General features: G+C 37.5%; 1 protein-coding gene across 1 annotated transcript in view; it reads right to left on the reverse strand.

The window, feature by feature from the left end:
• cubn (cubilin (intrinsic factor-cobalamin receptor)) overlaps positions 1-15993 on the reverse strand; it is a 133957-nt gene that overhangs the window by 69397 nt on the left and 48567 nt on the right. The window contains exons 29-31 of the mRNA XM_088918786.1: positions 10311-10492; positions 3768-3942; positions 3289-3470 (exon numbers count right to left, since the gene is read on the reverse strand). Of these exons, the coding sequence (XP_088774912.1) occupies positions 3289-3470; positions 3768-3942; positions 10311-10492 (539 nt within the window). The remainder of the gene's footprint in view (positions 1-3288; positions 3471-3767; positions 3943-10310; positions 10493-15993) is intronic.

Below are 15993 nucleotides of genomic sequence, written 5' to 3' on the forward strand. Positions count from 1 at the left end.
AATTAGAAAATGATTGTGTGTAAACAAGAACATTACTGCAATTAAATGCAATAGTTAATTTGAGAACTCTGTTGCCAACTATATTAATATTGTAAGCCAACAGTAGGTACTGTATATAGTAAGCTTGACTATCAAATCACCATAAATCTATTCAGCTCAATGTTTAAATAGAGTAGGCAAAAACCTATGTACAGTACATGTTTCTGTAGTTTCGCATCAAGAATAAGATAGCTTTGGAAAGCACAGAAAGGGTGACAATGACACGCATTTAACCTAGGAATGCTCACTGACACTGTGATGTACTTCATGTATACAAAAGACAGTACATGTGCTCCTTTACATTATTTGTACGTATTATTATTTATTTTCCAAAAGGAGGAGTGTGATGATATTATTCTGTTGTTAAAGTCAATGCTACTTTGCATAGGACAATATTATTGCATATATAGTATAATGCTAGATATTAAAATAGTAAGCAATAATGTTCACAAATTAACAATTGCATTTAAGAACAATAATTTCCTCATATAAATGCAATAATGTTCTTGTTTAAATGCAATACTGTCTCGTATAAACACTTTCTCTGTGGTGCTAATAAACTTCGGTAATATAAATCAGAAAACTTGGCCAAATCCTAAAGCAATTCACCTAAGAATCAACAAAGATGAGAGTAGCAGAGGTCACACACCACCAGTGTTAAATCATTAGTATTGAGTGTTAGGGTGATTTTAGTATGGTAGTGATGAATGTACTGGTATAATTCAGGTAATATAGTGCATTTAGTCTGAAGCTTTTTTCATTATTTTTGTGTGTCGGTACATGAGAGATTAAGTTAGCTTATATATAGTTTACCTTAGAAATATTTCCTTATTTTGGATGCTGAACAAATGATATATTCCCTTAATTTCACTCCCTCATTCCTTGTTACAGTGGGAACTCTATTGCTATAGAAATGGTGCAATGTAGAAATGTTATGTATGCAGAAAAGTCAGCTCATAAATTAGTCAGTGCATAAATTATACAATCATTTAAGCCATTAGGGTTGACCATATGTTTGTCTTTCAAAACTCTAGCATGGTGTGGTCTGGGAGCTGCCCTTTCGCAGTCAGAAATGCAATGAACGACATTCCTGGCTGAGTCACAAGACAAGAGGAAAAGTGGAAGTTCTCAAACAAAAAAATGACATGAAAGCAGAAAACGACTGGGTGGTAGCTCAAGAATTTGGCAAGCAAATAAAAAAAATCTAAAATGAATAGAATAAAATAAATAGTCTGTATAAAATGTGTTGATTGTTTCATGTTTTCCAATGCAAACAAAGTATACAGTGCCTTTCAAAAGTATTCAGATCCTTCCTATGGTGTCACAACATGTGAAATTACAAAATGATGCATATACACTTTTTAAAACATAATACTTTATTTAAAACCTGAATGATCAAACTGAAGGCTTTCAAGGGTAAGAAACACTACAGTAATTATCAACAAAATCTAAAGAGAAAAAATGAAATGCTGATTGCATAAATATTCAGTCCCATTAACTCTATATTTGGCAGAAGCACTTTCAGTAGTACTTATGCAGCAACAAGACTTTCTGAATAAATCTTCAACTTATCAACTTAGCACAGTGGCTTGGTAATGTATGCCTATTCTTCTTGACAGATTTGCTCTTATGTTGCATGGGGATAGAGGATTTCAGATTTTTCCACAGCTTCTCAATAGGATACAATTCAGCACTTTGGGTCATTTCAGGACATTAACTTCCTCGTGCTTAAGCCTGTCCAGGACAGCTTTGGCATTTTTGCTTTGGACCATTGTTCAGCAGAAAGGTGAATTTGCACCCCACTTTTACATCTTGGAACTGGGATATTTTGTGTATTAGGTCTGCATTAAACATAAGGCTTGTCATTTAAGCCAAAATGTTCCAATTTGGTCTCATTTGGACACAACATCACCACATTTTTGTAGGTTCACTTGAGTGGCTGCTTGAAAACTCCACAGGGGTTTTGCATTTTACAATACATGATGAATGACTAGATTGTGTTCATAGGGATATTCAGATTTATTTTTGTATCCTTCTCCACATCTGTGCCTTCCAATTAATTTATTCCTAACTTTCTTTGAAAGCTCCTTGTCTTCACAGATGAGTGTATGTTTGACTATCTGACCAAGGAACCTCACAGAGAGTTTTTATTCATAAGAATAACTAGTATTGCACACAGACAGAGGCCACTCAACTAGTTATGTGGATCATTAAGGTACAGTACTTTATGCATCTAAATTAATCTACAGCAAAGGGTCTGAATACTTATGCAATCTATTCATGTTTTATTTCATTTTAATTTTCTGTTTACTTTTCTTTGATTCTTGCTTTGAATGTGTATTGACATTTGTGAATATAACAAATATTTATTTCTACTTCATTGATATCGAAGGTGACAAGTTTGTTGCAAGCATTACAGCAACAAAATGTGAAAACTGTTCAAGGGTCTGGATACTTTCACAAGGCACTGTACATTGAACCCCTTGTGTTGTGAAGCTGTTTAACTGTTTCTGTCGAAAGGCATATACAGCATTTATTAATAAGATGTCAAGTTTCACTCTGCAGGCCTCTCTGTCTTGGAGCTGTAGAAAGATATGCACTGACCACACCCAAGTGGCCACATCTCTGACTCATAGTACAGGATGCCTGGTCACTGCATAGCCAGACCCAGCCCTGTTGCATTGCTCAAGCTACAGATCCTACTGTCTGACATGCTGTGAATCTGGCTTACACTTCAGAAATCTTTTTCTCTTCTCTGAAAAAATAACTTCCAACTGTGTATCACTATAAAAACAGATTAAAACATAATTTAATTACGAAATGTTTTAACAAACTGTTTTATTGTTGTAGTATCTGAATACAATAAAGTCGGTGCCGATAGAGCATTAGTAATGCACTACTGTAGAATCACATGGCATTTTTGCTTCTTTATCATGTTTATATCTTGCTACTTTGTTCTGCTGTAGTTTTCCAAGGATTGTGTCATGCTTCGCCAAATCTTTCTATGCTTTGCTATCCTTTTACTTTTAATTCATAACGTTTTACTACATTTGAGTGTGATTTACTGTGTATATCACAATAGGATCTTAGACAAGGATTGAATAACTTTTTAAATAATTAATTTAATTAATAATAATTAATGTGTAAAATATGTTATCATCACATCTTTCTAAATGGGGTTTTGCTAATTCTAAGTATTCACAATGAAAATGGGAACTGGCAGAAAAGCTGGTGCAGCACTGTACTTACAGCTATATAGTCATATGCACAAGTTCCATGTTGCTCAATATCAAGGTCAGTGAAGTTTAAGATGATTCGATGATGTCGATCCACACTGATCACCCAGGAGCAGTCTACGTTGTCAGGGTAATTATTGGGGTATCCAGGAGAATGAATCTCACCAGTGGGTGCTGTAAATAAACCTCCGCATCCTGATGAAAAACAAGTAGAATCATACTTGGCACTTATAAATCTCAAGCTGAATTATTTTATAAAGCAACACTAGATCTGGAAAATCTAGTCACCTCGTGCTGATCAGGTCTTCTGGTCATTAGTACAAAATAGGGCATAAACCTGTCTAGCTTAGGTCTTTGTCAATCACATGAAGGTTACAGCAGTTAAATGGCAATGGAATTCAAAGCTAAGGAGCAAAATGTTGGAACCAATCATTCTGTCAGTTGATCAGTCAGTTTGCAGTGGTCCTGACCTCGTTTCTTATTCCTACTCACCTCCCTGAACTTCCTGCCAGCTTGCATTGAACCCCCTGCCACTGACGTACAAGTCAGATTTAAAGCGGACAGTGACAAAGTTCCCAGTTGTGGAGACATGTAGAGGCTGACCCGGAGGGCGAGTGGTACATAGCCGGGCCAGTCTGGGGGACAACAGGTCAGGACCTCCGTACACCTTCACATATGGACAAAGCATTACAACATTCAGTATTTCCCCACATTTACAAACAGTCAAAGCATTTTGCCTCTACACACCTTCTATCCAAAGAATAAGCCAGTACTTGAGCCTACAGGCTCATTAAGACAGAGCTTATTGCAATTTCGGAAGCAATCTCCTGGATGGAACAGTGAATGTGAAATAAGTAACACAGAGACAACATAATGCATAACATCAGCTCTATGCACCTTCACATGGAGTGTAAGATTAAATCATTTTGCATTTTTCTTCCTCTATTTTGGAATAGGCTGCTGTCATCCTCCATGTTTCGTAGCAGGCAGACAAAGTTTTTAAAAAATGTCTGTGTATCTAATTAACGACCAAACAAAGATGTGTTTTTAAAAATGTCTCTGATTAAATACTCATCCAAAAGTTTATCATAATTTTAGCAGACTATTCTAGTAGTGGTTTCTGAAAAGATTCCTGCCTGGTGAATAAGAGGAAATGGTGGCTTACTTGTATCATGGTGTCAGCCTGAAAATAACTGTTCTCCATTGAAAATGTATTGAAGACATTTAGGAGGATGTTGTTTCATAAGATTAATGACAGATGAATGTGTCCTAGGTTAGCTGTACAAATTGAAAGACTACAGTATATCTGTTCTTTAAAAAAAACAATAAACTAAATGTGCAAATTCAAAAAAGCAAATTCATCACATTTAAAAAGTAATAAAATAATCAAAGGTTCCTCAGAAAAAAAACAATACTAGCAGTGAATTTGATTTCATGAGGCCATGATAATATAATATATTTGTTTTAAATATTAACATATCAGAGACAGGTTTAAAAATATTATTGGTCAGACAATTATTTCTTAAAGTACTTTAAGTGAGACAAAATCTTCTTCTTATGAGTTGTAGCATAGCGTTTATGGAAATGGATGATTTGCCAAGTTGCCTCTTCACACTTGTTTGTCCTGGGATCATAGATATTAGAAACTTTAACTTCCAAATTAGTAACTTTGCCTCAAAACCTTAGATCTCTGTCACATAACCTTAAAAAGTTCCAGGAAAACTCAGTGAGATTTTCAGTTAACAGTGAGAAAGAAGAGGGAGTTTACTTTTCTAACAGAACCAGAAATAATTTTCAAAGGAAGCAGTTAGAGGTTAACACAAAACTCTGTTTAATAATCATAGAGGAAAATATAGACGCCATCTGAAACTGGAGAGCTGACATATGTTCCCCATTTCAGGATGAATTGAATGAAATCTCTGTTTATAGCATGATGTATAATAGCTTGTCTGAAAAACACAGCCTTCTGCTTGTGTGTGTAACAGACCCAGCACAGTTTCCATGGCAAAAGCGACAATAATGAAGCTTTCTGGCACACAGTGAAGAAACTAATGATTAACACATGATTGCAGATGTGAATCTAGTGGAAAGAATGGGTGTGGTACAATGAGTTTTTTTTTTAGTTTAATACCACTGCAAAACTGCATTTAGAAAAAAGGCAATGTGTTTTTTACATTCATTTCCAAACATAAAAATGGGTTATATAATGAACTGGTCTCTTCCTCTTGGTACACCATCCACAAAGCGAGCTTTTTAATCTTTGTTTTTCAGAACCCTTCTGCTCAGTTAGTTCTATTGATTTTTACAGTGGAAGTCAGCATTCCAAAGCTGTGAGCAACAAAATTCCAGTTCAACAGTGGCCACTGATCACTATGCACACAGTCAACATGGGTAAGCTTTAATATAGCTGGTAGCCAGACTCCAACAGACACTGATTCTACTCAGTGTCTTTTATTATTATCTTCATTTGACCTCAATACCCAAGGGAAATGAAGCATGGTACATAAATATTAATTTTTCCTTGAAAGACTTTCAACAAAAGTTTATATGAGATTATTTTAAGTTTTATTATTATATTCAGCTGTGTGGGTCTTTTGGAAGACAAAGTAGTCACATCAACATTTCGGAACTGTTACCAGGCACATTTACCTGCTTATTTGTTATTTTATTTTATATCAGCTAGCTGTTTTTTCCATAAACATAATGTGTGTTGAATATTAGAGGGGGAATAATGATTGAAATCATAAACAGTATAATGGGAATTTCATGGTTACTCAAGCATTCTGTTTCTGAGATAAGCACCCCACACATCTGATACATTTGGGGTCTAGGACCTATCCACAGCATGGCATAGGTTATGGGATCAGTAATGCGAACTAGAATGATTAGATCAATGTGATATATTATGTAATTTCAACTAAAAAACCTTTCTGATATGCACAAAGAAAGGTACAAACAAATATGTGGACTGAGGTGCAGAAAGGACTTGAGTAACAAGGACTGGTGAAGGGGTATGTTACTTAAACCATGCATCATTGAGCAGGCAATGACAAAAAAACACAAGTATTTTTCTGGAAACAGCTGCATCCGCAGATATTTAGAGATTAAACAAAGTTATGTTGTAAATGTACAACTTCTCCAGCTGAAAAGTTGCTTAATCATCTTCTGCCTGCATTGCAATACCATGCAAACAATCGGCAACCAAATTAAATAACAAGTAAGGATGAAATAAATTAAACAGAAAGAACAGGACATATTAGAACATCCCACGGTGAAAACAAATGTTTTGTACCTGAAATAACACAGATTACATAAGGAGTTTGTGTTTTATTCCTGAGTCACTTTAGACACAGATGGTAGATACAGATACAAGGACTTGAGCCCTTGTTATTGCCATCAACAGGGGTTATCATACAGGAGAGTACGAGAAGATCACATTCACAGGGCTCAGCCTAAGAGTTCCTTTGCATTAGAATCCCCAGCTATCACTGATAGTACAGTAATGATGTCTCTGTGGCACTTGAACACTGATTACTTCTAATTAATGTTTTTCAGGCCCCAGGGCTGGGTTGGTGGTACCTGTTTAAGGCAACCAAAACTCTGAATATCATCTGCAGACACAGATGCCACATCCCTTCGGGATGTTCTCTAATATTTCAATACAGTGATTATAAGGACATAAGATGAGCTTGAGAAAACACCAACTTTTACAGTGTTGTGAAAAAGTGTTTGCCCCCTTCCTGATTTCTTATTTTTTTGCATGTTTGTCACACTGAAATGTTTCAGATCATCAAACAAATTGAAATATTAGACAAAGATAACACAAGTAAACACAAAATGCAGTTTTTAAATGAAGGTTTTTATTATTAAGGGAAAAAAAATCCAAACCTACATGGCCCTGTGTGAAAAAGTGATTGCCCCCTAAACCTAATAACTGGTTGGGCCACCCTTAGCAGCAACAACTGCAATCAAGCGTTTGCGATAACTGGCAATGAGTCTTTTACAGCGCTGTGGAGGAATTTTGGCCCACTCATCTTTGCAGAATTGTTGTAATTCAGCCACATTGGAAGGTTTTCGAGCCTTAACCACTTTTTTAAGGTCATGCCACAACATCTCAATCGGATTCAGGTCAGGACTTTGACTAGGTCACTCCAAAGTCTTCATTTTGTTTTTCTTAAGCCATTCAGAGGTGGACTTGCTGGTGTTTTGGATCATTGTCCTGCTGCAGAACCCAAGTGCGCTTCAGCTTGAGGTCACGAACAGATGGCCGAACATTCTCCTTCAGAATTTTTTGGTAGACAGCAGAATTCATGGTTCCATTTACCACAGCAAGTCTTCCAGGTCCTGAAGCAGCAAAACAGCCCCAGACCATCACACTACCACCACCATATTTTACTGTTGGTATGACGTTCCTTTTCTGAAATGCTGTGTTACTTTTACGCCAGATGTAATGGGACACACACCTTCCAAAAAGTTCAACTTTTGTCTCGTCAGTCCACAGAGTATTTTCCCCAAAAGTCTTGGGGATCATCAAGATGTTTTCTGGCAAAACTGAGACGAGCCTTTATGTTCTTTTTGCTCAGCAGTGGTTTTCATCTTGGAACTCTGCCATGCAGGCCATTTTTGCCCAGTCTCTTTCTTATGGTGGAGTCATGAACACTGACCTTAACTGAGGCAAGTGAAGCCTGCAGTTCTTTGGATGTTGTTGTGGGTTTTTTTCTGACCTCCGACCTTAGATGAGTCGTCGCTGCACTCTTGGGGTAATTTTGGTCGGCCGGCCACTCCTGGGAAGGTTCACCACTGTTCCATGTTTTCGCCATTTGTGGATAATGGCTCTCACTGTGGTTCGCTGGAGTCCCAAAGCTTTAGAAATGGCTTTATAACCTTTTCCAGACTGATAAATCTCAATTACTCTGTTTCTCATTTGTTCCTGAATTTGTTTGGATCACAGCATGATGTCTAGCTTTTGAGGATCTTTTGGTCTACTTCACTTTGTCGGGCAGGTCCTATTTAAGTGATTTCTTGATTGAGAACAGGTGTGGCAGTAATCAGGCCTGGGTGTGGCTAGAGAAATTGAACTCAGCTTTCCAAAGATGTGATAAACCACAGTTGATTTATGTTTTAACAGGGGGGGCAATCACTTTTTCACACAGGGCCATGTAGGTTTGGATTTTGTTTTTCCCTTAATAATAAAAACCTTCATTTAAAAACTGCATTTTGTGTTTACTTGTGTTATCTTTGTCTAATATTTCAATTTGTTTGATGATCTGAAACATTTCAGTGTGACAAACATGCAAAAAAATAAGAAATCAGGAAGGGGGCAAACACTTTTTCACACCACTGTATACGTTGCCAAAGAATTACCTTTAGCTGCATAAGTTCTCCACTAATAAAAAGATCTTGAGAGAGGTTGGATTTTTGTCCTCCAGTTTCTTCTGCATAAGATCTCAATATTATGATATTAAATTTATTCTCTCCCTTAAACTACTAGACAAACCATCTCTCATGAGTACATGCACTCACCAGCCAACAATTATAAATCCAAAATCAAACTAAAGCTACAATTGCAGTGTTGGATGAACTAGGTAATAGATGGATAGAATGGGTTGCAGGGAAGCCGGAGCCACAGCCTATCCTGGCAATCACTGTGCATAAGGCACAATACACCCTGGATGAGACACCAGTGTATCGCAGGACAGACACAGACACGCACATACTCACAGTAGGACCAATTTTCCCAGAAGCAAATTTCACCTACCAGTATTTGGATTGTGGCAGGAAACACATGTGAACACAAGGAGAACATACAAACTCCACACATATACTGTAGCACCCCAGATGCAGAATAGCACCCAGGACCCCCACCCCTATTGTATAGTGTTATTCCCAAATCTCAATCTGATTGTACAAGACTGGGATGGGACCAGGATAAACATTGAGCAGATTTTACATTCCATTCAAGCTGTGCTTGTTGTGACCGGATCACCAACACAATATTTGGAAGTGGAGGAGTTTAGAACATTCTAACCAGTAAGGAAATACAGTATATAAATACCAGTTTTGTCTTAATTCTGATTCAGCTTCATAGCAGGCGTTTTCTCACTACATTATATGAGTTGCAAAATAAACAGCATTTCCTGTACTTTGTATTGGACAAGCAAGATAAAACAGCACACCAGATTTTAAAAACCAAAAGGGCAGAAAGGGGATGTGGATGGTGGTATTATTAACCGTTCCAGTCCCAGCTTCCTGCCATTGTGTTCTGTTCTAAAACACTGGCAAGAACAGCGGAAGTGTTTGTGCCTCTGCACTGTACCACATTCATCTGCACGAATCATGTTTCCTTGAACCAGAAACTAAGGTACTGACTAAAATAATACAAAAACAACCAAGGCAAAGTGAACTAATAGCAAAGCATGCTAAAACAGAGATGTGGCAACAGGTGAAAAGAACAATATTAAAGAATGCATTATGTTAAATTTTTAGGGTTAGGGTTTTTAGGTACATTTCTCCTTGAAAGTATGAAGAATAAGAAATGCCATCCCACTGACAACTGAAAATGCTTAATCAAAATATTAAGTGTTGTCCTTTCTAGTTACAGAGTAAGAATAAAAAGGAATTTTAATTTAATAATAATAGCTTAGAATCTTGAACAGAATGACATTTTGAATTAAATTACATAGACGTGATTATTATAAGGAAAAGGTGTTAGTGAGGCCAGCAGGGGGCACTCACCCTGCGGTCCATGTGGGTCCTAATGCCCCAGTATAGTGACGGGGAAACTATACTGTAAACAAGCGCCGTCTTTCGGATAAGACGTAAAACCGAGGTCCTGACTCTCTGTGGTCATTAAAAATCCCAGGGTGTTTCTCGAAAAGAGTAGGGGTGTAACCCTGGCGTCCTGGCCTCCTAATAATTTCCCATGCCTCCTAATAATGTGGCAATAATAGGCAATGTGGGATCATTTACTTGGCAAATTTAAACTTTTTAAAAAATATTTATTAAAACATATTTAAGTATTTAAGTGAGTTGTACCTCAAGTAAATCGTAGTTACAGTCAGCATGGTACTCGATGTCAAACTCATAGATGGTGATTTGGATGCTGCTTCCAGGGGCTGTTTCAATGTGCCAGATACACTCACGATTGTCAGGGTACCTGTTGGGGTAACCAGGGCTATTGAAGAAGCCTTGAGGACCAAAGAGGTCTCCCCCACATCCTGCACAGAGAGAAGAGAAGATATCTGAGCACTTTACACTAGAAAATGAGGTTTTAAATTTAACAGCAGACAAAGAAACAAGTCTTGTAACTGCATCTTTTTTTGAAGAGGTACAAATTAAAAGCTTCAAGAACAACCTCATTATAAGAAGCCACATAGTAAAAAGTAAAAAGAGAAATTGTTTTGTTTGTATTTGGCTTCTGGGAGATTGCCCATGTATTATTGGTCCTAAATGGGGCTCACTGGAGAAGACCCAGAGGCTTGGGAGAAGAAAGGTTCTAACTCAGGAAACTCTGGGTGAAGACAACCCCCCTGCAGCAGCGCTTTCCCGAAGAGATAACTGCAAATACATGTGAACAGAAATGTTGATTCCTCTTCTGTTATAAAAAGACCCAGAATGAGAATCAACCTGTTAGCCAATGAGCTAATTCTAGAATGCCCCTAGAACTCCCCAGTCAGTTAAACTTTAAAAGACAATAATTCAGCTGCATTGACAATAGCTAAAAACACACTGCTGTTAGAGGATAACTGCAAAGCTAAGACTTTATGCACTGTGTCACTAATGCATTTGTAGAAATAACCACCTTTTGCTGTTTTACCTCAAAAAAGACACCTGATAAATGACACATTTCCCCATGATTAAACACAATGCATCACAGGATCTCACATCCTCTGTGGCTGATTGCTGTGCTAATAGTCTCACTTCCCCCTTCCTGAATTCCTTGCATAATATTTAATAACTGTCAATGATTTAAAATCTGCTTAAGAGGTGGGCATAACTAGATTTGTGCAAGTGAGAGGACCATACAGCAATCTACAAAAAAATGTATTATAATAAAAGCACCACAAATCAGGAAAGACACACATGCAAAACTTTCTCATAGTGGTTTTGTCAGGTATTTAGAATTCTTATTTAAATTATTTGATTTCCTTTATTAATAAATAATGTCAGGTAATGATAATGTATTTTATTATTTTATTTAATTATAGCTGTTTAAATGCAAGGTTATAAAACCCTGAATGTAATCAGCCTAGTTGTTACAATAAGATGGTTTACATACTACATTGTGAGTGTAACAGGCCTTCAGTCAGTGTGCCTTTAAGAAACCAGCTGTGGCAACGTGGTGCTTTAATGAACTACAGCTGTGGGTGTTGCTACTTAAACGGCCTGTCTGACTCATCTGTAGAGGCTGTGTTTCTCTCTCTCTTTTGCAGACCACAGAGAGAGGGAGAAAAGAATCACATCTCCTTAGTACTACGTGCATTAAAGAATTCTCCCAACCCTCCTAAAGTGGGTTTTTGTTGTGTGCCAGGTTTATGGTACAAGTGAGCAGCCGTTGTAGTTGGCCCCAATGATACTAAGGTGCAGGGAATCGGGCATGTGTGATTTGTGCTCTCATTATATTAGATATAGAAAACACAAGTGGATGCTATTGCTTGGAATGCAATCGGTGACAATACTTTCTCTTCCTCTAAAAACTGCACAGCAGCAAATCAATTTTAAACTTGCACATAGGAGGTACACACCAGACTAGTGGCTCCCAATTAATTTTGCTCCTAATCCTATCTGTCACAGATACACATGGGGTGGACCTGGTACATACCCACATATGTTTGGGGAATATGCCCTTAAAGAGCATTTTTGCTTTTGACTCACATACTTTTCGATATGACTGGTGTGATCTGACTGTCTGAGCTTGACTCATCCTTCTGTGTGACACTTCCCAAGTTACCATCAGTGTTCATCAATATAATCTTTAGTTTGAGGGTCTAACTTTAGCCAAACAAAGTACTTTACAAAGCTGAGTGGAAATTGAGATAACCACTCATTGATTTGCATTAATTAGTGCAAATGCAATCATGTTGCATAAACTTGTATAAACCATTCTTTGTATGGAAAGATACACTACTAGATTATGTTTGCCAGTACAAAACTGTAACTGTACTGACAGATGATTATTCTCATCTTCTGAGCATATTTAATTTTCTGGGTCTTATTTCTATTCTGTTATTTTTTGTAATTAATTACAAAACTGATCTAAATTAATTGACACCAGAGGGTAAAAAGGCTTTGGTGACATTTCATTAATTGTAGAATAGTGTTACCCAGTGTTAGTGAGTGCTGTCCTTCACACTAGATGGTTCTAGTTCTAATTCTGAAGCACCTAACATTAAGTCTAGGAAATAGGGCCTGTAGACTAGAAGTAATGTTTTAATTAGACACGTAAAAATGGCAACAATTTCTGCTACCAGTCCTGTCTCTCAAATAACTTTCCAGCCAAAAAGATTGCATTATTATGGCCCCTACCTGCATTGTATTAATGATTTATAGTAAGTATGATATCCCTAGAGAGGCCTTCAACTAAACAATACAGACCAGAACACAAATTATGTTTAATTATGATGTTCTGCTGACACATCCCAGAATTGTAGGTTTCCAGACAGAGTAACATGAAGGTTTATAAATCCTTCACAACTGTAATATAGGACTTTGCAAAGGTGACATGGAATATTAATGGGAACTAAATTCTAGATGTCTCAAGGAGCCAGCTCTAATGATCACCTGATTGGAGCCATCTGTCACTCTGACAAGTGCTCCTGATCCCCTCATTTACCCCACCAGAAACCCATGGGTGGGTCCCTAGAAGAATGGAGAGGGTGAGCGGGCACTGTGGACTTGCTGGACGCAAAATCGTTGAGTGCCTTCAATAGAGATAGAAGAGTTTGGGGTTTCAGATGAAGAGAAGAGATGCATGCTAGTACTCACTACATTCTAGCACAGATTTAGTCATGATACTGATAAAAGTAGGAGGATATGAAGTCAAGGCTCTCCTGGACCCCAGCTGTAGTGAGACAAATGCCTGTAGGGAGAACAAACACAAGTGCCTTTCCTAAGAGGCATGGGGTTAAGGGAAAATAGGTTCTGATACAATGTATTCACAGGGGGGGAAGTGGTATCCTCTGCACACAGTGATGCTGACAATTCACAGGAAAATTTATTATAAGAGAGTTTTGTGTAGTGCCCATTCAATGCAACATGGGAAATAAAAGAAGGGGGCTGATACGTCTCTCAGCTTCAAGGAAGGACAATGATGAGATATTAGTAATCCCACCTCCTGCTGACAGCTTGGGCAGAGATTCCGATGAAGGCCTTAGAACCTCCTGCAGGGAGTTCTGACCAGGAAGTCAACCAGGAGGAGAACCATCCAAACCAACATTTTGAGCCTGTAGTAAACTTTGCTTTGGAACTGTCCAGAGACGAGGGCTATTATAAATATTATATATTATATGTATATATATTAAATGAGGGCTATTATATATATATATATGATATATAGACAACCGGTACAACCCTGGGGAGCCAAGCAATATCCTGTTTCAGTTATGGAATGATCTGCTTTACAGAGTGGATTATCGTACCAGTGACTTCCAAATTATAGAACAGTATTTATATCCTAGGCGTTGCCAACGGTTGCTGTTGCTCATAGTTAGTAGGATTTGCTAATGGAAAGCAGAAGGAATAATCAAACTCCCCACAATTCTGAGGTACAGCACGTCCTGGACCTAAGGACACGAGTGAACACAATCTTGCGATTATCGCAGTACCATCTTCTTAGGGCACAGGCATGACAGGTACACTTGTACAATAAAGAAACCCAGTTCTCATCATTTATAGAGATGTCTTTTCTGAACAACCAGGATAGATAAATTAAGTCACCATAGACAGCTTCCGACATTTGCATACAGGTCAACTACTGTATGACAAGCAACAGATAACACAAAAAGAGACTGAAAAAATGTGTAAATGAGTTGGAAGCAAATGAAGACTCAAAATTGCAATGGTATAGCCCACTAATTGCTTTACAGAAAGCGGATGGATTGATAAGGCCCTTCATTGATTTTAAGAAACTTAATTGCAGTATCTAAATTTGATGTCAACCACATGCCTTGAGTTGACAAAATTGTGTGTTTTTTTCTCTTGCCTATCACAATAGGCACTAAGAATTCCATCATTTCTACTGGGTAGCCAAAAGATCTTAATGTAAATAACATTACATTAGAATTGCTAACTATATATATTGTAGGCGTTTATCAGATTAAGTAAAATAGTTTGTATCAAAATAAATTTTTGACCAAGCGCTTTTCATCCTGAGACTTTAAGATACTCAGGCCAAACTGAGTATCTTAAAGTCTGTAGTGTCTGTAGTGGTCTGTAGTGCCCAAGAGATAGTGTCTGTCTGCATTCAATGCTGATTGTGATTATGAGGAACAGGTAAAGGTTAATTCCATGCTGAAATGTAAAGAAAAGAGATGCAGCATATCGGCTGTGGAGTACTTTACCTCTTTCCTTCATACCTGAAGAGGGCTTCATCTTTCAGCATTGAATGAACCTTTACCTCTTCCTTTGCAGGCAACACATGCTGACACAGCTCCAACTAGAATCTGAATGTGATAATACTCTGGTAAGACTGGTGTAAAACAGTAAGACTGTCAAAGCAGAGCACTGGAGTTGCCAGAGACAGCAGTAAGACTGTCGGAGAGTCCCAGGTCACCAGTGGCAACAGCAAGACTCGGAGAAGAAAATAAGGAAGGTTAGGAAAAGATTTACTTTCTCCCGGTAGAGAGGCCCTTTTACTTTCAAAAGTATTTGCCTTAAACAAAATAAGTCTATATTCATATATTCATTATGTGGAAAGACATGAAGCGTATAATCATTCAATGACTCAGAAATATAAATGACCTATTGAACATTTCTCATAAAACAATCTGCTTATTATTGCCCATGTGCACTGTGATACTAGCATGACTGGATATGGTCTTATCTTTGCCCCAGGCAATTCCAGGTCTTTTCCTATTCTTTACTCTCACTGCCTCACCAGGCAGGAAAATAGGAGCATAATATGGATAAAGAGAAATTCCTGCTTTTATAAACCTCACAGTATGAGGATCAGTATTTCTACGATCGTAAATCTGAAAATTTGGAATCAGAATCTGACAAGTCTAAAACTACTTCTCAGTAGTAGCAGACCCCAGACATAGTGCAGGGCATCATCTTTCATTCTCCAGGGAGACCATGTGGAAAAACATAATTACCAGACAGTATTGCACTACTTGTCAAAATTGTTTATTTCTGTCAAAAATGTAAGTAAAAAATACACACCCATTCTGCTGAAGCCCAGTTAAGCTGCAAAAAAAATCTAATTTGGCCTGTAGACCACAGAAAAAATTCTCTCTTGCCTAAAACATTGTGTTTAATTTTTGTCTTTGCACTTACACTATACTCTCCAAAATCAAATTAAAGCTTCTATGTGTTTATTTTAATTTCCTTTGCTTTACAGAAACTGGACCTTTACTACTGTATTAGCATTTACAATACTAGCTGGGAAATGGCACAGAACCCTAGATGTAATGTTGTTCCGTTACATTGTTCCCTTTAAATATTTTACCAAAACTATCTGTAGTCCAAATGACTTTCTCACATAGAATTAAGACTATTCATC

This window comes from Atractosteus spatula, chromosome 6, assembly GCF_055471065.1.
Source record: "Atractosteus spatula isolate fAtrSpa1 chromosome 6, fAtrSpa1.hap1, whole genome shotgun sequence".
In the NCBI taxonomy this organism is placed as follows: Eukaryota; Metazoa; Chordata; class Actinopteri; order Semionotiformes; family Lepisosteidae; genus Atractosteus; species Atractosteus spatula.